General features: G+C 34.7%; 3 protein-coding genes across 5 annotated transcripts in view; 1 reads left to right on the forward strand and 2 right to left on the reverse strand.

Moving 5' to 3' along the window:
* The window catches only part of Rpp25 (ribonuclease P protein subunit Rpp25), a 36,229-nt gene that overhangs the window by 2,439 nt on the left and 10,862 nt on the right, over window positions 1–22,928 (reverse strand). The gene's annotated exons all lie outside the window — the stretch shown is intronic.
* Tdc2 (Tyrosine decarboxylase 2) lies at window positions 4,004–15,234 on the forward strand. The gene is made up of 10 exons (XM_070108774.1): window positions 4,004–4,073; window positions 8,050–8,214; window positions 8,724–8,960; window positions 9,024–9,090; window positions 9,180–9,420; window positions 9,492–9,689; window positions 9,893–10,107; window positions 10,514–10,640; window positions 14,243–14,757; window positions 14,851–15,234. Exons 2-10 carry the CDS (start codon window positions 8,085–8,087, stop codon window positions 15,032–15,034), a joined length of 1,914 nt encoding a protein of 637 aa, XP_069964875.1. The 5' UTR covers window positions 4,004–4,073; window positions 8,050–8,084; the 3' UTR covers window positions 15,035–15,234.
* LOC106622679 (uncharacterized) lies at window positions 16,911–19,247 on the reverse strand. Its single transcript, XM_014241964.3, has 2 exons — window positions 19,101–19,247; window positions 16,911–19,029 (listed from the first exon to the last, which is right to left on the reverse strand). Exons 1-2 carry the CDS (start codon window positions 19,124–19,126, stop codon window positions 17,034–17,036), a joined length of 2,022 nt encoding a protein of 673 aa, XP_014097439.2. The 5' UTR covers window positions 19,127–19,247; the 3' UTR covers window positions 16,911–17,033.

Consider the following 22,928-nt stretch of genomic DNA (forward strand, 5'->3'; position numbering starts at 1 on the left):
GCATCGAATGCTTGTCGATGCATATGGTGATCATAATTTATCAGAAGCAACATGCAAAAGATGGTTTTAAGGGTTTAGAGATAATGATTTTGATTTGAGAAATGAAGAATGAAAGACAAATGGAAAACTGAAAAAACACTTGTGAAATTTTGCTTCAAAGACACGCAAGAAAATTAGTTTTGCATCGAATTGTCACTGACGATGAAAAATGGAAAAATCCTGGGTTAATCCGGGACAACCATCCACGTCGAGTGCAAAAACTGATCGATTCGGTAAGAAGGCAATACTCTGTGTTTGGTGGGATCAGAAGGGTGTCGTATATCATGAGTTTTTAAAACCTGGTGAAACTATTAATACTGATCGCTACAGACAACAAATGATCAATATTAACCATGCATTGATCGAAAAACGACAAGAATTCTTTTACTTTCCCAAAATTCATTTTCATTTATTCATTTTCACAAAAAACATTTCAGACCGCTACACCATATATTCGGTACCTAGAGGCTTGAACAGTTTTGGTTCGATTTGGACAGTTTTTGGTCATAAGGTGATATATGTACTTTAAAGGCATTATTCCCAATTTTAACGCAATATGTTCCAATAATTTTTGCTTGATTTGCATACTACAAAGAGAGAATGGATGGGAATTAGGCGTGGTTGTAGTCCGATTTCGCTCATTTTTGCACTGTAACATAGGAATATTAGAAGAATGATACATACCATATTTAGTTGAAATCGGTCTAGCAGGTCCCGAAATATAAAATGTGGTGCTAAAATTTTTGCCCTGTGTGAATTTAGTTATTATAGCTTTAGCGTTTTTGCAGCTATGTACATTAACCTATCAGATATACTTTCCCTAAGTCGATTCGTTATATCAAAGAACAGTTTTGTATCTTATTGTGGAGTTTAGTATTGATTTTCGATTAATGCCGTGTTGTGGGCGTTACACCCATCTACAATACCAACCGTCTTTCGGTGCCCTGGAACATGTGTACAAAGTTTCATCAATATATCTCAATTTTTATATTTTACAATTTAAGTTACAGCTTGCACAGACGGACGGACGGACAGACAGTCAGCCGGATTTCATCTCGTCTCTTCATCCTGGTCATTTATATGTATATATATAATCCTATATCCAACTCGATTAGTTTTGGGTGATACAAACAACCGTTAGGTGAACAAAACTATTATACTTTGTAGGAACATGTTGCAAGAGTATAAAAAATAACAACAACAACTCTCAAATCTATACTGAATGTAATGACGAAATTACTTGTTAATTGAAAAATAGTAATGCTAAAGGAGGTAACGTAATTGAAAAAATGGCGGTATATTCAACACGCTTCAGTCAATTAAGCTATCATCATTGAACTTTTCCGTGCAATCTTCAAGTGTTTAGCAACGAAACTGACGTTCGATTCAGCAGCTGTACACTTAAAGCACGTTCAAGTCTTTACAAATACTTTCATATACACATATACATATTTAATCGTACATTCCAAGAGCTTGCTGAGCCCACGCGTTCCCTGTATTAATATAATTGATGTATGCAGCACGAGGTCTACATGATCTGCGTTGGCAATAAGGACATGCCAGGCACACTCATACAAATATTCAGCTATGATTATTATGCTATCTTCTTATAGCAGCAACAACAAAAGCAGAACTATAAGAGGGGATAGGAATGTTCGAATAGAATGCGTTAAAATTCCTTATCGCCAATAACGCGCACCGTTATTACCATCACTTTCACATGCCATGAAGCATCCGGCCTTTATTCACTTTGCTATCTCGCATGAGTTGTCATCAAATTGTGGTCTCTTCCTAAACAATAACATCAACTCAGCCTGTAAAGCCATCGATGCCACGTACAATAATTCAATTTATTATTAAGAAGTTGAAATCAGAAGGCAAGCAGTTGCATTTAAAAGAATTTAATGAGTAAACGATGAATATACGATATATATGATATATACATACAGGGGTTTTCAATTACACTGATATGATTTTTTTTTTTTTTTTTTTTTTAAACACACTAATTGTTAAGGAAATTCACATGTTTTTTTATTTATCGTGAGGTAAATCGATACAATTAAGTTCTGAATATAACATCATTCAAATGGAAATGTCTTTCACGACTCCTTTTGCAGGAACGAATTCGATGAACCCAATTTTCGAGTACTTTTTCCACTAAATCAAGTCGTATGTCATAGTACGTTCAAATATGACTTCAAATAACCTCACAATAAGGAGTTTAATGATGTTAAATCACAACTTCTTGTGCTATGTGGCACGTAGCCCCGCCTTGTTGGAAGCAGAAGTTGTCAAGATCAACTTTATCCAATTGCGGCCATAAAAAGTTGGTTATCATCGATCTATACTGCTCTCCATTGACAGTAACGGTGTCATCAGCTTCATTTCGAAAGAAGTACAGACCGATGATTCCACCAGACTAAAAACCACACCAAACTGTCAATTTAGATGAATGTAATGGTTGTTCATGAATAATTTGTAGATATTATTCGCACCAGAATCGACAGTTTTATTTATTTACCGCACCACTAACCATAACGACCATAAAATGGCAAAAGCGTACGAAACGTTTGGAGAACGATTATTTTGATAATAAAATTGAATAATTCATAAACGTTGTTCTTGCGTATATCTGTCCATGATGAAATTGTAAACATTACTGAATACAATGAAAAAAAATTACAGATCATGACATATTAAAAATGACCGTAAAGATACTTAGAAATCATATTATCCCTATTGGAAAACCCGATATATGCATCTGTATGTGTGGAATTGAAGTTTATTTCGAGTATGTCGCTTGTCGTAGTCTTCAGCCGGTATATAATGAATATTCGCACTCACACACACAAATATTCAAAACTCCAAAGGACTGTTCAGTTGTATGTAGACATTTTATTGCAAGAATTTTTCTGGCATTCCAGCACTAAAACCAGCAACTTAGACGTTGGTGCCTAACATGGGTGCTTCGTTTCATCTTGTACGAGTTGTTGTCATCAATATATATTCATATTCGAGAATTTCTCTGGGGTTTAAAGTTATTTGCTCCGTGCGATAAATGATATGTAGATTTGCTAAGGCTCTCTTGTTTTGCTTGAAGAATGGTTCTGTGTGTTTGCCTTCGAGGTATGTATATAATGCGCGACACTCAAAAAGGTGTCTAAAAAGGTTTCTAAAAAGGTTTTGACCTTGGCTCTCCCTGTAAGCGTAGACATACATACCAGTATGTACTTATTTATGTATATTTACCTTTATTAGATTATTGAGGACGAGATCCCCTTGAAGGAAACCATAAAAGGTAAGCAATCCCATATCAACACATCTGCACAACAATATATTATATAATATATGTCAACTCGGCATCTCATATTAAATGTTGTCAAGAAAGTAAAAATACGCAGTCCGAACTCCGAGCTTTAGCATAATCTCACGTTTTTCTATAATATTTAAATGTTTGACCTCATAATAGGGACTTTATAAAAAAAAACGAAAGTCCAATGCAGTCCGGAACAGCAATTATATACTAACACAAACCTAATATTTGTGAACAGTGATGGCGGAGGATGCGAAATAGAAATGGTGTGAGGAATTAACTTTTATAGCAGCAAATTGTCTGAAGCACTGTGTCTATGCGCACACATACACATACATTTGTAAGCATAAAAAATGTATATATGAATCAAATATAAGTATATAGACATATACACAACTAACCAACTTTACGGACTGATGACTGCGGTGAAACAAACATTTTACTCATTTCACTGCAACGAACATTCCTTAGACACACTTCCACCCAAAAATGTCTCGTTTTCTTCCCCTATTTCCATTATTTACACCCTTTAATAATTGCTGGAATTGTGCGAAGTTGGTGTGGGTGGACTGGATGCTGCGCGGCAAGCAATTCATGGGACAATGTACCGAGGTTATGTCATGGTTAAATCACACACGAACGATCAGTTACTGCTGCGGCGGCAGTTCGAGCGGTATTCTGAGAACTTCCGTTCAGAAGAAGTGAAAATACTGGCCAAAAGGTAGTTTGTGTTGGATAACTATTTTTTTGATTACAATTAATGCAAAAAAAAAATTAACCTATTCTCTATAGCTCTCTATAATATTATGAGTAATATTAATAAGTGAACAATAAATAATAAGGAAGTTATAGTGCTCGTTGAAAAAATATGTCATACAATTCTATTATTGAAAATAAAATGAGGTCTAAGGTTACACTGACGACGAATATTAGCGTTTCGCCTAAAATTGGTTAAAAACTACAAATCATATCGTTTTTTAAAAGGAACCTTCTTACAGTACAAAGTTAATTCCTCAGCAAAGGTACAATAAACTAATATCCAGCCAGCTATTACTTTGAAGCATTCACTCTTTTGTAGACGGTTCTGTGACTCTAAATATTTACATTTCAGTTGAGGATGTATTGAAGAGTTACGTATAGCAGAAGAATATATCCTTCTCCTATCAGCTGAACTGAACATTCGATTAAATATATCTTAAGTATGAAATATATAGATAAAGTTCAGAATAGTTGCTCTAGATTCTTAAATTCGTGACAGCGTAACTTCAGATTTCTATTGGCTATATGCTTTACCCAGAAGTAAAAACTCATTTCAGTAATTAAACAGCATTTTCAGAGTGAAGTTTTTATAAATTTTAGACAAAAACTAGAAAATACATTAACTTCGGTAAGCTAAAGTTTTGGTTCAATTTAGATAATTTTTGGTCACGAGGTGGCATACTTTAAACGTATTATTCACGCAAAGTTTTACGCCGATATAACTATTGTTGCTTAATTTGCATACTGAAAAGTGAAAACATCAGATGGAATTTATAATAATGTTATATGGGAAATAGGCGTGGTTGTAATCCGATTGCGCCCATTTTCGTACTATAACATAGAAATATGAGAAGAATATTATGTACCGAATTTGGTTGAAATCGGTAAAGCAGATCCCAAAATATGGGTTTTCACCTAAAAGTGGGCGGTGCCACGCCCACTATCTAATTTTGAACGTGGCTTCTATAAAATCATCTCATACCATCCCAGGGATAAAATTTAATGTCTCTGGCTTGCTTAGTGCTTGATTTATCGCGCTTTTAGTAGTTTTTAACAGTACCGTTATATGGGGAGTGGGCGGGGTTGTCACCCGATTTCACCCATTTTCACAGCGTCGATAGAGATGCTAAAAAACATTTGTTCCCAGTGAATTTAGTTATTATAGCTTCAGTGGTATAGGAGATATGCACATCAAACTGTATACCAAATAAGAGTCTTGTATCTTGTTGTGGAGCTTAGTTATGGCAATTTATTTGTTTTTGATGAATGGCGTTTTGTGGGCGTGGCAGTGGTTTTCCGCAGAAAATAACAAATGTATATTCAAGTTAAGATAAAAACTTCTTTTGTTAATTAAACTATACTTGCATTATGTCTGTTTTAATTAAAATCGTTTGTCTTTCATTGCTTTTAAAAGCTTTGGAAACTAGCATAGACGAAGTTCGTTCCAAATTCTAAGCAAATGGCGCTTAAACTGGTACAGTCTTAAGTTTTTTACATTTGTTAATTTCCCCATCATATATCCCCATATACAAAAATCAAAAGGATTTAAATCCGGAGAAGAAGGGGTCATTGATCCGCTGAAATGAAACAGGGCATATTGTCTTTGCACCACTGCTGAACAGTTCTTGCTTTATGAGCCAGTGCGGCATCTTGTTGAAACACACTGGATACATAAGCAGAGAAGTGTCCAACAAGCACTTCCTCCAACTAATATTATGCGTTGAGTTTTACGCCGAAACCATGACAGAGGTTGTGTTTTGATACCATTCATTCGGCTGGAATCTCAGACATACTGGTTGCATAAACGCAGTTATTTTGTGAGTTGTGGCTTGCCTGTAACACAAAAAGTTTCAAATCAGAAAGCAAAATCTAACAATTTGCGTGCCGCGGAAGGAGCAAATCACTTATTTCTCTTATTATTTACTTATGTCGTTCCGTTAGACCATGCATTCGTTTTTATACTCTTGCAACATGTTGCTTATGAGTATAATAGTTTTGTTCATTTATTTATTTATTTATAAATTTAACGCACTTTTAGTACTTTGTAACTAAACCGTTATATGAGAAGAGGGCGGAGATATAATCCGAATGCACCCACCACAGAGTGTGTAGGGATGTTAAAAAGATTTGCATTGAGCAAATTTGGTTATTATAGCTTGAATAGTTTAGGAGATATGTACATTAAACTTATTTGAGGGCGGGCCACACCCACTTTTTAAAAAATCTTCGATCATAGATGCCCCTCTCTAATTCTATTCGTTGTACTAAATAACAGCCTTGTACCTTATTGAGGAGCTTAGTTATGTGTTTTTGATTAATAGCGTTTTGTGGGCGTGGCAACGGTCCGAAATATCTCGTCAATCATCAAAACAAATTTCCCATACAAGAGCTTGATTAAAAAGTATTTTAGATCATAAAGTAGGGTTTTTATTTCGAACGCTGGAAGGACCTACAGTATATTACACAAATGTTCCATTGCATGAATGTGAAAAAGTCCGTGTATAATAGTAACAGCGGTGGAACGAAGTTTTTGAATAAATGAAGAAAATTAATGGACTTAAGTGTTAGCAACGGCCAATATGATAGTTAATCCAAACATACCAACTACATTGGCTAAAGCACGTCGTCCCAATAACATAGATGTAGTTTTATGACTTGGGTTCAATTGTGAGATAAACCAACAGAAACCTATTTTCCCATCCAATCGTGGAAGGCTTATAAAAAAAATGCCATACTTTATTGCGGTATTTGTTTAATAATCTAAGGAAAATAAAAATAAAATTCATTCAACAAATTCGCCAGCTTTGCTGCATTATATAATATAATATTAGGTCAAGTAAAAGGTTCGTTCGGTTTTTATTTAAGAGATGGCGTTATTGTCCATAGTACTAGTGTTACGTGTCGCATCATGTCATACTATACGGCGCTGAAAACGTGTTTATTTGCGCTAAAGGTTTGTCTTTGACAGTTTTTCGATTGATTTACTCAGTACGTTGTGAGCGCTCGTCAAAGATGGACACCAACAAAGAGAAAATTCGCTATATTTTACAATTGTTCTTCGGTCAAGGCGAAAAAGCAGCCAAAGCGGTTGAAAAAATTAATTTAGTTTATGGGCCCGATACTGTAAATGAATGTGAAGCACAAAAGTGGTTTCCTAGGTTCCGTTCCGGTAATTTCGATGTTAAAGATGCACCACGCGTCGGGAGGCCTGTCGTCGAAAATTGCGATAAAGTCATGGAAATAGTGGAAACAGACCATCACGTGAGCACTTATTTAATTGCTGAGAAACTAAAGATAAGCCAGAAAACCGTTTGGAACCATTTGCATAACCTTGGATTCAAAAAGAAGCTCGATGTTTGGGTGTCACACGAACTAACGCAAAAAACATGATGGACCGAATTTCCATCTGCAAATCGCTGCAGAATCGCAACAAAATCGACCCGTTTCTGAAGCGGATTGTGACTGGCGATGAAAAATGGGTCAGTTACGACAACATCGAGTGTAAACGGTCGTGGTCAAAGCTCGGGGAAGCGGCCCAGACGGTGGCCAAGACCGGATTGACGTGTAATGTGTAATGTGTTTGAGAAATTAAAAAATAAACAGAAGTTTAATGAAGTTAATTGTTGAGGTAAAGTGTCAATTAAATAAATAATATGTTAATTTCTGATAGCGCTAAAGTTGTCTTCACTATATCATTCATGAAAAATTCTTCGCAAGTGCTAACGAAAAAATTTAATTGATCTTTATTATTGTATTATGAATTAACTTGATTTAGGGCGAACCCTCAGGATATTGTTTATTTTTATCTTGACGTAAGACAGGCTTTTGCTTAGCGAAAATCTTTATAGAGTTGCATGTACATAAGTCCTTGTGGTCGCTGTTATTTCACGAATTCATGTATTCATACCTTATTTTTGCCTTTTATTAATTTTCCTAAGCTTGGAGAACTTAATACAAGAATCATTCACGAAATATGGATAGTCAAGCATTTCGTAAGCATGGCACAGAGATGGTGGAATATATATGCAAATATTTGGATACCCTGAAAGACCGACGTGTCACACCCAGTGTCGAACCCGGCTATCTAAGACATTTAATACCATGTAAGTTTTCAGGCACAACAATTATTTACTAATAATTTTAGTAAGATATCTCCCTCATACACCCCACAAATATTTACTGTAAAAAGGTGGAAATCATTATTTGGGACACCCATATTTCATGGAGAGGCAAAATGGCGTTTTATAAAAAGTAGGTGGGCTTGCAGATTGATTGACCTATTTTTTAACAAAAGCGCAACCACGCATAATGCTATTTTTAGACTTTCCTCTCAAACATCATCATTGTCTCATTCCGATGTTTTCGATATATAACTCTATATTTTCAACTAGTAATAAAGGACCACTAACACTGGTTGCAAAACCAATTGTTGTGCAAATTAAGTTCAATTCCATTGTAAATACTATGGCATTCAGTTTTCTGCCCACTGCGACTTTATACTTTTATATTAAAAGCTGTATTTGTGGGAAAAACATTTGCTTTGTCAAATATAATCTCAAATATGTACTCATATCGTATATGTATTTTACATACAAAACGCGTTTAAATACAGCTGAGGCTCCATTCGAACCGGAGGAATGGAACAAGATAATGCAAGATGTGGAAGATAAAATAATGCCAGGTGTCACGCATTGGCAGCACCCACGGTTTCATGCCTACTTTCCGGCAGGAAATGCATTCGAATCTATTTTGGGTGATATGCTGGGGGATGGTATCGGCTGCATTGGCTTTTCCTGGGCAGCAAGTCCTGCATGTACAGAGCTGGAAACAATTGTGCTGGATTGGCTTGGTATGGGTGTTTATTTTAATTTTATACAGTTATGCATATGGTAAAAAATTACATATTTTTTAGGAAAAGCAATCGGTTTACCTGATCATTTCTTAGCTTTAAAGGAGGGCAGCACGGGTGGTGGAGTTATACAGGAAAGTAGACTAGGAATATTATAAATAAAAAAAATACATAATAAAACATGTGTCTTACTCTTAATGCTTTCTTTTTACTTTTATCACAGACATCCGCCTCTGAGTGCGTGTTGGTCAGCATGTTGGCGGCGCGCGCTCAGGCGCTCAAACGTCTCATGGCTCAACATCCATTTACCGAGGAAAGTCATTTACTTTCCAAGTTGATCGCTTATTGCTCCAAAGAAGCACACAGTTGTGTTGAGAAAGCTGCCATGATAAGCTTTGTAAAACTGCGAATTTTGGAGCCAGATGAAAATGCTAGCTTGCGCGGTCGCACCGTGAGTGAGGTGAGCATTAAAAATTTAAAGAAAATATTACACAATAGTTTTCACATTTTGTGTACTGTTATAATCTTTAGGCAATGGAGGAGGACGAATTGCAAGGTTTGGTGCCATTTTTTGTTTCCACCACCCTTGGTACTACCGGCTCCTGTGCCTTTGATAACTTGGAGGAAATTGGCAAGGAATTGAAAAAGTTTCAGTGTGTTTGGTTGCATGTGGATGCTGCCTATGCCGGAAACTCTTTTATCTGTCCCGAATTAAAGCCACTCTTAACGGTAAGCAATTAAGCGTATACAAGTATATTTTGATGTTGCGATTTTCGCTGAATTTTGGAAGGTACACTATTAATATTGCCCACATATCTACGTATACCATACATACATGCATGTTGTATACGTATGTACCTAAATATAAATGCTCGTGTGAATTATTTAAGCCGACATTTTTTTACCATTGCTATTGTTGTTGTTATTCATAGGGTATCGAATACGCTGATTCATTTAATACGAATCCCAATAAATGGCTATTAACAAATTTCGACTGTTCAACATTGTGGGTCCGCGATCGAATCCGCTTGACATCAGCACTTGTCGTGGATCCATTGTATCTGAAACATTGCTATGATGATGCAGCGATTGACTACCGTCATTGGGGAGTTCCGCTCAGTCGACGTTTTCGCTCATTGAAACTGTGGTATGTATATAGTTGCAGTTGTTTGAGGTTATATAAAACAGAATTGATATTGACATACCAGTAAACAAAAATCATTGATCAGGAATTTGTTAAAATCAATTAGAAAACAAATATTTTAAATGAGGTATTAATAATACCTAGTACCTATTTGAAGCTGTTGAAATTGAGGGAACAAATGACTACTGTAAACCATTGTACCTAAGAATGAAGAAATACGGAATTATAATATGTGTAGTATAAATACATTATTCAGAGCCTAAGGCTAATAGGGATTTTCTGTAAAATAATTTCCCTATTAACGGCATTTGGCAGTTTTCAACCTATGTGCTCGTATTTAACATCGTACAATTTTCTTATTTAGTAAATGACTTATGAAAAATGTAATGTTAAATTGTGTTCTCAATAGGTTTGTATTGCGTTCCTATGGAATTTCCGGATTGCAGAACTATATACGACGACACATCGAATTGGCCAAACGTTTCGAACAGCATGTGCTTAAAGATAAACGCTTCGAGATTTGTAATCAAGTCAAGGTAAGTGACAATTGTTTTCAACCGATCAAAAACAAACCAAAAGCTGGGACGTATACAAATTTAACAAAGGAACGGGTGGGTTCGGGTGTAACCGAATGTTTTATAATCTCGCACTTTGCAAAAGTCAAAGGCTAGAAAATACTTTCAGGTGTTGCAAAACTTTATATGAAAACATGTTGCGTAAGAAATCAATATTCATCATTCGAAGAAATTGTGATTGGATTATAATCATATTTAGTATCTTATTAACTTATATTAACGACAGTGAGTCTAACTCAAATGCGTTTCATTAACTCAAATGAGATATATACATTTGTGATATAAACTTAACTAAAGAGGCTAAATTTAATATATTGGGTATATTACGAAAAAGTCAATAAGGAAAGTCATCATAATAGCGATATGAGGTTAAGCCCAAAGGTCTAGACCAATTTCATTCATATTAGAAAACATGACCACTTAATTTTATTAAAATATCACACATATTTACGAATATAAACTGTTTAAAATCACATGAAAACCACTACATCGGATTCAAAGTCAGCTTGAAAGTCGGAAACCACTATATCGGGTATATTGAGCAAAACTAAACTATACTCGAGTATTTTCACGCAATTTTATGAACATTCGTGACAAAGTCTACTAAAATAACGAGAGTTAATTTGGGGAACGATTTCATACATATGTTCCATGTCCAATATTATACAAGTACGTTATCATATCTTTGCTAAGATATTTTCCATATTGATCGATATATGCAGTAGACATAAAACCAAACGACTTTATACTCTAAATGACCTCCATACTTAGATGCTCTGCACAAAATTGCAGTTTTCATTTTAATTTGAGGCTTAATTATAGCACTCTATTGTTTTTTTTCGTTTAACGGAATTCTTGGAATTCAACTCATTATGTAATCCTGATCATTTATATTAAGGGTGTTTTTTAGACGCATGGTTTTCAATGAGAGATTGTTTTCTCAGAATTGATCTTTTTGACAACTGTAACTTGATTTGTACTCAGTTTTGGTTTGCCATTTCATAACAAACATACTTATTCCGAAAGAACGTTTGCTAAATTATTACCGAAACGAGGTCCCGATTTGCACAAGAAAATTTTGTTGAGCGACGAAGTCTACTTTTGGTTGAATGGGTACGTTAATACATTTGGAGTGATGATAATTCACAAGCCATTATTGAGACGCAGTTAAATCCTCAAAAAGTCACTGTTCGTGGCTAATGGGCAGAGACAATCATTGACCCATATTCCTTTAAAATTGAGGCCAGCCATAATATTACAGTCAATGGGGAACGGTATAGAGCGATGGTTAATGTCTGAATTGGGGCCTCCGAAATCGTGCGATTCAACACCGCTTAGCTATTTTTTGTGGAGTTATGTGAAATCGCTTGTCTATGCAGATAAGCCCGAAATAATTGACACATTGGAAGAGAATATTCAGTGCGTAATTGTTTACATACGAGCCCAATTGCTGCAAAAAGTGGTCGAAAATTAGACTTCTCGACTGTAATTTATTTGAGATAGCCGCGGCGGTCACTAATCCTAAATCACTTTTAATTCATAATGACAAACTCTTATCTTTTTAATATTAACGCTAAGTTCTTGGCGTTTTATTTCCTCTTGAAAACCTTTTCTTAAAAAACACGCTTTATATATAACTCCATACTAAACTCTGTTAGTTTTAGGTGTTACTAAGAAGCGTTAGGTGAACAAAACTATTATACTCTGTGGCAACATGTTTTAGGGATATAAAATTAATAAACATTTGAACTCGAGTCCATAAACTTTTTTTTGGATTGAATGGCTTGTGAAAGCCGAATATTGTGTTAAGAAAATACAGCTCATATCAACAAATTTACAATTTTCATAACTACATATACAAACGCCCACCGATTTGGTATACCATTTATGTAGCTATGTGTGTCATTCAACAAAAAATGGTGCAATCGGAGCCAAACTTTAAATTGTTTGAGGAAACAAATTGAATACATACACATATTATTTCTATATTAATATATATCTATATCTATATGTACCATATTTAACATTTAATTGGCTATGGACCACATATCTCACTAAATATCCTATCATTCGAAGTGACCCGCCCTAATGTAGGGATATAACGTGTACTAATTTTTGATAGGTGCCTGAACTTTCTTGCTAGGCTTGGTAAATTAAAAGATTCCATCGCTCGTCTCGTGTAAAAATTGCATGCCTACCTATGCATACTTACGGTACATATGTATGTAAATAAGTCATGTTTGTACTTGTACATACACACCGTACAACACGTTCGCCACCGTTTCTGGCTGACGTGCTTAGCTTCCCAACCTACTCTCGTTATGCCGCAACATGTTTCATAAGGAATAATAGTTTTGAAAATTAAGCATCATTGAAAACATTTGGGCGAAATCGGACTATACATAGGTATAATTAGTAGGAGAACTTTCAGCTAACTAAACGAAAATATATGTAAGTAAATTTGCGACACCTAAATGAAATCAAGTGAGCATAGACAAAAATCAAAGTTAAAGTCTTCAAAGCAATTGTTCGAAAACTATCAAGTCTAATTTAAGCAGGTTTTAACCTCAAATAAATAAATATATGAATGTCGGTGAGAGGACCGAAATGTTGGTTCCAGCCGCATTTAGGCTTTCCTTACTTGTTAAAATTGTTTTTTAGTGCTTTTGATTGATTGGCAGATCAATTGATTAGTTAGCACTGTGGCTGACTGACTGCCTAACCTATTAGCTGACTTTTTGTTTAACCAGTCATATTTGAGAGACAATCAGAGATTGTAGTCACTGTCAGTTGGTTCGTTGTTTGTAACCACTTTGATGAATTGGTGAAACATTATATAATACGTCATGCATCGTTTTGATTTCGACGGACTTTCACAAACTGTTCATACATACAAATATTTATATCACGTAGTAGAAAGAAAAAGCAAAAATTATTTTGAAATATATTATAATAATTTGACTGATTGAACTTGAATGAAGGCACATGTTTCCAAATGGTTATTCGTTTTCGACATATTAAGTTTGTCATGAACTTTGTAACACTTGTCGGTCTGTCCGTCCGATGTTGGCATTAAAAATTAGATTTTCATTACTTAATCCCGATATTGGGATTAAAAATTAAATTTTAATTTTTTATTCAAGATCTTTAGGATTAAAAATTGAAAATAGAAAATATTATTTTTTGATTTGAATGAACGCGAAAAATATTAATTCTAAAACAAATTCCTTTTTTAATTCTTAATTATATGCTTGAGATAAAAATTTTTCTTTGTACATGCATTATTTGCAACCCTGCTTGTATGGAAAACTTTTTCATTTGATGATATCTTCAGGAAATTTGGCATGGGTCATTGTCTACGCCAATGGTGTAATCTCCGATGAAATTGTTCAGATCCGAGTAGTATGGCATATAGATCCCATAGAAACTGAACAATCGGAAACAAGTTCGTGTAAGAAACCTTTTGTATTTGTGAAGGGTATTATAGTTTCGGTGTACCGGAAGTTAACATTTTTTCTTGTTTTTACTTATCATGAGTTTTGTTTTTGGTTATTCTCTTATAGCTTGGATTGGTTTGTTTCCGATTGAAAGGTAACGACAAGCTGAATGAAAAGCTACTCAGCGCCATTAATGAATCAGGTAAACTGCATATGGTTCCTGCTAGTGTCAACGATAAATACATTATACGATTTTGTGCGGTGGCACAAAATGCCTGTGAAGACGACATCGACTATGCCTGGGAAACCATAGTTGATTTTGCCAATGAACTGCTCGAAAAGGAACAACACGACGAACTAACGGAGATAATTAATCGAAAGAAAGAAGACACATTGGCTAAGAAACGCTCATTCTTCGTACGAATGGTCAGTGATCCGAAAATCTACAACCCGGCTATCAATAAAGCAGGTACGCCAAATATGTCCATAGATGTTACATCGCCGGTAGTAGGACACTCTTCAAATCCTATTATAAGAACACAAACGTCGATGGATAGGAATTCTTGGATTTCTTGGCCCTTAGCTTTTCTCTTCAACAGTAACAATGATGATGGAGGGCAGAAGAGCAATGTTTCATTGCGGTAAGTAAAGTTTTCTATTGTGTGTCAAGTAAATGTTATAAGTAAAGAAGAGCTAAATAATATTTTTTTTATTTTTCTCTCTCTTTAATTTAGTTTTCGTCATTTAGACACAAATGTACGTGCAATTTCGTCGAGACGCAATTCCGGTGCTACATCGTCGCCATCACCTGACAATGAGTTGGGCTTTATTAATCTGAAGAAGTCACCAATTAAGGCAACTACACCATCGCCAAGAAAAGTCGGCCTTTCACTAACCACAACTAGCAATCACTCCTAAAAATATTCCCACCTTGAACGTTGTCTTAAGATTAGCTAAAAGAAAGTTTCCATTGTGCTCACAAAATTGTCTACTTATTCCAATACAAAGTTGAATACTTAAAATCTTTAAATATATTTGCTTATATCAGGACTGCGATGCATGCATATTAGTGTTATAACATTTAAATAAATTGGATCTTATTGCCAGTGCAAAAATAATTTATGTATATATTATTTAATGAAAGAAATATTGATCTATGGATGGCATCTGGTTATACATGTATTTAATTAAAACAGGGTTATAACAGTAGACCACTTTAGTGTCGCTATTACCAATATTGCATAACCTTAAAAGGAACAATCAGTCTCTTTTTGAACGATATAACAAAACATTTTCGACACACATTACTTCAGGGCATTGATGTTTCTCCTGTATCTCTGCGATATTTTTCTATTTGGCTTTCTTAGTACATTATGTACAATATTAAGGCATTTAAGCAGCAGCTGTATGACAGGTGAAGTTTTAATCATATGCACGTATATCCACGGCAATTCTTCAAAGATTTACAGGTGGAATGGTCATAACTTTTTGCGTTTCTACTTTTTATATACATATGTATGTATGTATATGTATAAGCAGTTGTGATTTTCGATGAAAATTTATTTGTTTTTATTTTTTGTTTATTCAGCTTCGCAAATAATTGATTATCGAAATATGTAGAATGTAGAAATTCTAAATTAAACAATGTGCTAATTTTAAAATTTACAAATCACACATGAGTAAGTAAATATTCGTTAATTAATATAGTTTGTGGGGGTCTATAAAAAGTTTCAAAAATGTTTTATGGCCTCCGATCTAGTAAATTCGAAGCAAAGATGAGTACCCAGAAGCATTTTGATGATATTTCTCATGCGCTCTATTTGCGCAAATAATAGCGATTTGAATTGTTTACATATACATATTGTTTTAAGGCAATAGACAATACATAGTGAATTTAACAAGTTCATTTCATATCAGAAATGTGTATGCAAAGTCGCCATGTGTGTATTGATGAGTGTAAACAAAATTACCCCCGGGGCCCACACACTTAGCATACATATACGTAAGTATGTACATATGAACATGTGCATTACGTGTTTAGAAAAGGTGTGATCTTCTATTATTTATAGATTTGCTTATACCTATGTTAATATCTTGTAAACTACGATTTATTATTTAAAAGGTTAACGGGTGAAGGAGATGGTAAAAAGAAAAAGCCAAAATGTTTGTTGATACTTCAGTTTTATTTTTATACAGTCGAAAAATATTTGCCAACATGACGAAAACAATTATCCCTGTATGTACATATTCTTGTATAGAATGTGGAGAAGTCCATATATGGACTGTGAACTTGGAAATATTGCAATTACAAAGAACCTTTGTATTTAAAAGATCAGTCAAATAATTGTAAAAAGCATAAGCTTCACAAATATTTCACTGAGTTAATTCCGGAATTTTCAGTAACACGCCTACTTTTATTGTTATATTTGCTATACACATCGTGAGGTTGACATGTTTGCCTGTCGGTACCTCTTCAAAACGTGTTCAAAAAAGCTGCATTTAACAAAACATTAGATGTCCTCAAGTCGGAATGGTTCAAATTTGTGCCTAAAGGAACACCTTATCGCTTACTAGTTTCTTTAAATTTATCATCATTTATTTCATTACAAAACAATTATTTGTGTGCGTTATGTAAAACTTTTGACCATGTGATGAGAGCTCTCAAACGCTCACTATTGGGTTTTTCGATTTCTGCGCATACATATGGTATGTATTGGTTGGTAAATGTATTATTACGCTTGCGCGAGGGATGAAGTCGCAGCCTTAGCTATCGAAATGGGGAAAAAACAACATGTGAAAATCGTAAAACTGTTTATTTAAATAAAATGTTAAAACTGAACACCATTTAAATAATTACTGTTTAATATATCAATACGACTACAAAACATTCCCACCTCAAAATAGTAAGCATCGCAATCTACTGCTTGTTAAGCTCACGCTCTTGAACTGTACTCCGCAGAACTTTTTCTAAAACCTGCCTAGTAAATTGCCGATCTAAGTCCAGATTAGTTTTATCTGATATTGCGGATAGATCCCCTAATACGAAGCCATTAATTTTTGTTTGTTTAGCCTCCGTCAATCCGGATTTAACCCTATCGTTGAGGTTCTTTGTATTTAAGCTTGTGCCAGGTGATTTCGACTCGGCGTTTTCGTTTACATGGCTATCTATTGGTGTGTCTTCATTTACGACGAACTCGGAATTTTCACTGTCGGTGGGAGCATCAATTTCTTCCGCGTTGGATTCGAGCACCTTCATTTTAAAACTGGGCATACCCAAATTGCCGAAATCATCGAAATTATCATCTTTGGATATGATATCTTTAGAGGTAGAAGCCAAACTCTTTGAATCTAATTCAGGAAACGAAAAGTCGACATCCTTGAGACTCAAAGGCTTGCTTATATCGTTTTTCACATCAAAATCCGGCCTTCTCATGCTAAAACTTGACTTGGTGAGTTCATTAAAGACATCGTTTTTGGAACTTATTTCATTTTTCTCATTCCCAATTACTTCTTCAATATTTTTTCCTGCTGTAGTTGGCATGATCTCTTTCACATTGTGGTCTTTATAATCTTCATGGATTAATTTATTATTTTCAAGTAGTAAATTTTCGGAGTCTTTAGGCAGTGCTAATTCTTTCAAACTAGAATCACCTTTTATTTCCAACTTTTCGTTCTTAAGGGGATCCTTTGCAGTTGATTCTTGTTCCGCCAAACTATGCACGATCTTATTAACTTCTTCATCTTTCGATTTAAAATTTTCTAGGTCAGAAAACTGATCATCAGCTTTATTGTTACTTCTGATATCCTTTGTGCTTAACTTTTTTAAATTTAAGTCTCCGAAGTTGAAATCTTGGAATGGAAATTCCTTCAACACCGAATCCTTTTTACCTGTTTCGTCGTCACTGAATTTTTCGGCTGAAAAATCGTTCCTTGTAAGAGTCTGCAATGATATTCCTTTATCACTTAGATCGCTAAATGTTGAAACCTTACTATTTGAATTTAACTCTTTGCCACTATACTCCCTTCGGTGTAAACCTTTACCAACACGTTCTGAATTGGCAGAACTTTTTATACCAGCATATTGACTATTTAAATCATTAACGCTCAAATTGTTCGCATCTGTATTCATGTCTCTATGAGCCAAATATTTCACAAAATAGTTGGCATAATCCGATGAAAGTGCAGGCTTTTTTATCTGCTCATCTTTTGAATTCGCCGATTGGGGCTTTTTAAATATTGATGACAAGCTTTCCTTTAGTCTTTGAAAAAATCCAGGCTTGGATTTTGGCTTAGTTTTAGACTTACATTTCAACTTTGATTTGGACTTGGATTTCGTGGTGACTGTGGACGGCTTTTTAGCACAAGCGTTTGCCATATTATTTTTAAGGCTTCCTAAGTCATCTTCAGATTCTCGGTCTGATTCAGTATCAGAATCAGCATCAGGACGCATATCAACTGAAAATTCTTTGAACAAAATGTCTGAGTCCTGCGGCTGTTGTTGCTGACCACCATATGTAATAATGGCTCGATTGGAGTTGGCATCTTCAACGGAGTTGATTGAACCTGGCTCAGCTGAGCTTAATACACTGGAAGAAGCTGAGAAGGTGTTAGGAAGTTCTTCCATATTCTCATCAGCTTTCTCGCCGAATTCGTCAATGTTATGTTCACTGATTTTCACTCCCCGTAATTCGTTTAGCTTTTGCTCCAATAGATTTTCATTTCCTGGAGGCAGATAACCACGTTTTTCTAAGTAATAAAGCGGTGATTGCCAACTATCACGTAGATCGGTGAGTAGTCCAGTCCAATCGACTGTCTCTTTGGGATCATTTTCAATTGTATCTCCACACTGCGACAGCGACTCAGAAGCTTGAAATGCGAAGCATCGAAGTGTAATTATGAAGCCACAAAAAAGCCTAAAATTTGGTCGTATTTTTTATTACCATTAAACCTTTACTTGTTGAGTATCGAAAGACAATACAATCACCATTTCAGCAGGAATATTTGCTGCATCGCAGCATTCACGTATCCAGATTTGTAAACAATTCAAAAATACATATGTATTGACATAAGTAAATAATAATTGTTTTGACGCCTCTAAATTTGAATATTCGATTTTTTTTTTTGGAATTCGGTATTGGAATTACCTTAAATTTCGAACTAAATATGGTAAAACCAAAGGAAATGAACAGGAAAGCAATTTATTAACACTGGATATAAAAAATGTATAATATAAAATAAAAAAGATAACTAAATAAATCGATACAATCGAAAACAAGTAACAACTTAGAAATCAAATAAAAACGAATACATTGAAATAGTTTCAAGAAAAAGTAAAAATACCGTGGCAAATGCGAGTAAAGAATCCATAAAAAAGGGAAGTATTATAATATATTAAGTTGACTTTCTGCTCAATTAATATGGATTAAAAATGTATCAATATATATTTATCTACATATACTGGTGTGTTCTTATTTGCGAAACTGCCATCGCGGGTATAATTTTAAAACCGACTTTTTAAGAATATCACAAAGAGATTCGGCCGAAACTGAACGAATTTTAAAGTGACTAGTATTTGAAGTATATAAAACATTTTACAAAACAATCCAACATAATTTCACAACAATCCATAACGAATTGATTTTTCAATTCGAAGAGCGTGCGAAAGATAAACAACAAAAAGATACTAACCTCCAAAGAGTTTATGAAATACATGGACACAATAAATGCCAAATAAATGAATGCATGGCTTTGGGACAGACTCACACGTATATAAAATAACAAACCTGTCAGCCTTTGTCCAATAACCAGAAGCAACGGTTTGCTAACAGCTAAGCGCACAGGTCCGAATAGTGATATCAAGTGGCTATCACAATAGGCGTGGGGTCACGCGTTAATGCTAGTGATGCACAACTTGAATTATATTCAACGGCAGAGCATCTAAACTTATTTTATCAAGTACATATTTGTGTAATAATTTGTATACACATAGTAAATTGTTTTTTTTTTATGTTATTGAAATCTCTATGAAAAGAAAATTGGATTGGACATGGAATGATATTCAATTAAATCAATGGAGTAGGTACATATGTATATACATTTTTATTGATTCAAATTGTAAAAAAAAAGAAAGTATCGATACACTATCCGCACACTAAAATATAGAGACCTTATAAATAAAAAAACTATCTTATTTAAGAGATTCAAAATCGTACACTGTTGCCAGTTACTTCGTAGCCTTACAGTCATCCGGGATGTCCTAGAGTAAGGAAACTAAACTACACAAACACATATACACGAACTAGTAGCTATCTTTATTTAATTTTTGGATGACTTTTTGACTATTTATGCTACTTTGTGAATTAAATTTACCGAACGACGTCATCGAGGGAACCTCGAGAGCGTCCCATGCGCGAATAATTGCCCGCGCAATTGAGGTAAGGCGATCGATTGAAGTAAAAGGCACAATCCGATATTCGAAATACACATGTGCGCTAGTGTATAATATCATCAATTCACTATCTTACAAACATACATACCTATGTATCTGTTATTTGCGTGATAAATAATTAACCTGCATATGTATGCCGTGAAAAGCGGTACAGAAATCGACATAGCACACGGCATTGAGCTTGAAACAAAAAGCCGCTCCGCAATGCACAGTATGAGACAAAAACAACAAACATAATGTGGAAAATAAAAGAGGACAAATTCCGAATGACAAATGGGCAAATCAGTAGAAATGCCACCCAGTACCGCGGTGAGATTTGTACAGCAGCGTGATAGGGGTCAATCTCTGGTAACATTGGACAATGGCAGTGAATGGTGGTGATAGCGGTACAAGTGTTGCGTCCGCTAATAATAAAAATATATTTGTGCTGAAAAGGTAGTGACTGTCTTGGTGTCTTTGAGTTTTTTCGTTTTCAGTAAACGCCAATGAGTCATTTTCAATCGTTGGACGTGTTGAAACGATGCGCAGGCACCGACCAAGTGTTACTATGTGCTAGCGGAAGTTCAGAAAGAAATAAACAAAATAAAAAAACACAAATAAAATAAAAAATCTTGCCCACGTTAGTTCACGAATGGTGAATGACTTGTTTTGCAAATCATTCCGCGATCATTTACCAATAGGAAATACCTAAAGACCAAAGGGGCAGAAAGTAATGAAAAAATTGCACCGAAATCACTAATAAACCTTTTGCAACGCCTGCCACAACGTTTAAATACGTGGTCATTTGCTCTACATTTTTTCAAAGAAAGTATACAACCATGAATGAGGTATTCAAAAGATTTAAACCTATAAATTGTTTATATACGTATATGTTTTGTATATCCTTCGATCCACTACTGTTGGTCAGAACTCGTCTACTACCAGCATAAAATAGTACCAGTACCCAGTACCCAGTACTAGCAACAACTTACTAATGAAATATTTAGTGTATAATTATTATTCTTGAGAATCAGATATTGGGTTCTTAAGAATGTCATTAATATATAATAATATAGATATAAGCTTGAAGTTCCCCAGCTTGGCAAACATTCCTCATTCATCATTCTATTTAAATCAATTAATAATATCGTAAGTTCCGAATAGATTATTATTATAAATTAATGCACTAGACACTTCGATCGAAACTGAACTCAATAGACATAATAACAACTATGTTATGTGTTTCATTTTGCAAATACAGTTACAATTCTACTATTATTATTAGCCAAAACTAGTCCAGAGGAAACAGCAGCACAACAAACGTGCAATTGAACGCGTGCCCCGGTAAATACTTTAATTTTTAATTGTGCTATGAGAGCGTTTAGCCATGTTTCCTACGAATTTGAGCAACTCACTTGACAACCTGTTGCAATCTACAAACGCAAAGATGGCAGGTGTGACGTAGAAGAGCGCTATGAACGCAAAGTTTTTCTTAGATACGTGACGCATCCTACAAAAATATCTACAGAAGTCAAATATAAATGTGTAAATAAATATGAAACTTACGGTATACGCATGGCATTTTCTGTTTCTAAAGCGATCCTCTTTGGAGCTAACTATGTATAATGAATATTTTTTAGCGAACTGCGGCTAACAATAAATGACAAACAAATAATGGACGCGAATTTCGAATTACTTAAGCAAATAATTGAGGATTACGATATGAACGTATAATATTGCAAAGTTTGTATAACGTCAGCTCAGCTCAGCTGGGTATCACTTTGAGCGCTTTGGCCGTGATTCCCCAGTAATTCTCCGTTGAGTTTTTTTCAAAACTCAATTATCCAAACGCTTTGTGTGACTGACGGAAGATGAAAAGAGATCTGCCCCCATCAACTGCAATTGTCGTTCGTTACATACATAAATACATATATTGGAGGGAAAATACGAATCTTCGAATTGCGAAAATTAATATCAGTGTGTACATACATTCTTTTTAAGCATGTCACCTAATACTCTCTAAAAAATAACAAATGCCTAAATTCTTAATGTAATACAGTGACAATAGCTATGGGTAATATTCCATTTTCGAGGTAGAATAATTACACCAGGTTAGGTTGATAGTGATCAGATTGCTTGAAATGGCTTGACGTTTTGACTTCATATCTGCCAGTTTGATCCAAAGTGTGGATTACAGATCAATAATATAAGTCATTGAGCTTAAGGACTATGCAATTTTATTTGACATTAAATTCTCATTCTTTGGAAATCGTATCAGGTTCTGCGATCCATACCTCGCAGTACTTTTGAGTTTGGTACGACCAGTCTTTGAATTTTAAAGTTTTATGTAATTTATTTGTATGAAGAACATTCGATTTTTATTTT

This window comes from Bactrocera oleae, chromosome 4 (assembly GCF_042242935.1).
Source record: "Bactrocera oleae isolate idBacOlea1 chromosome 4, idBacOlea1, whole genome shotgun sequence".
Classification (NCBI taxonomy): domain Eukaryota; kingdom Metazoa; phylum Arthropoda; class Insecta; order Diptera; family Tephritidae; genus Bactrocera; species Bactrocera oleae.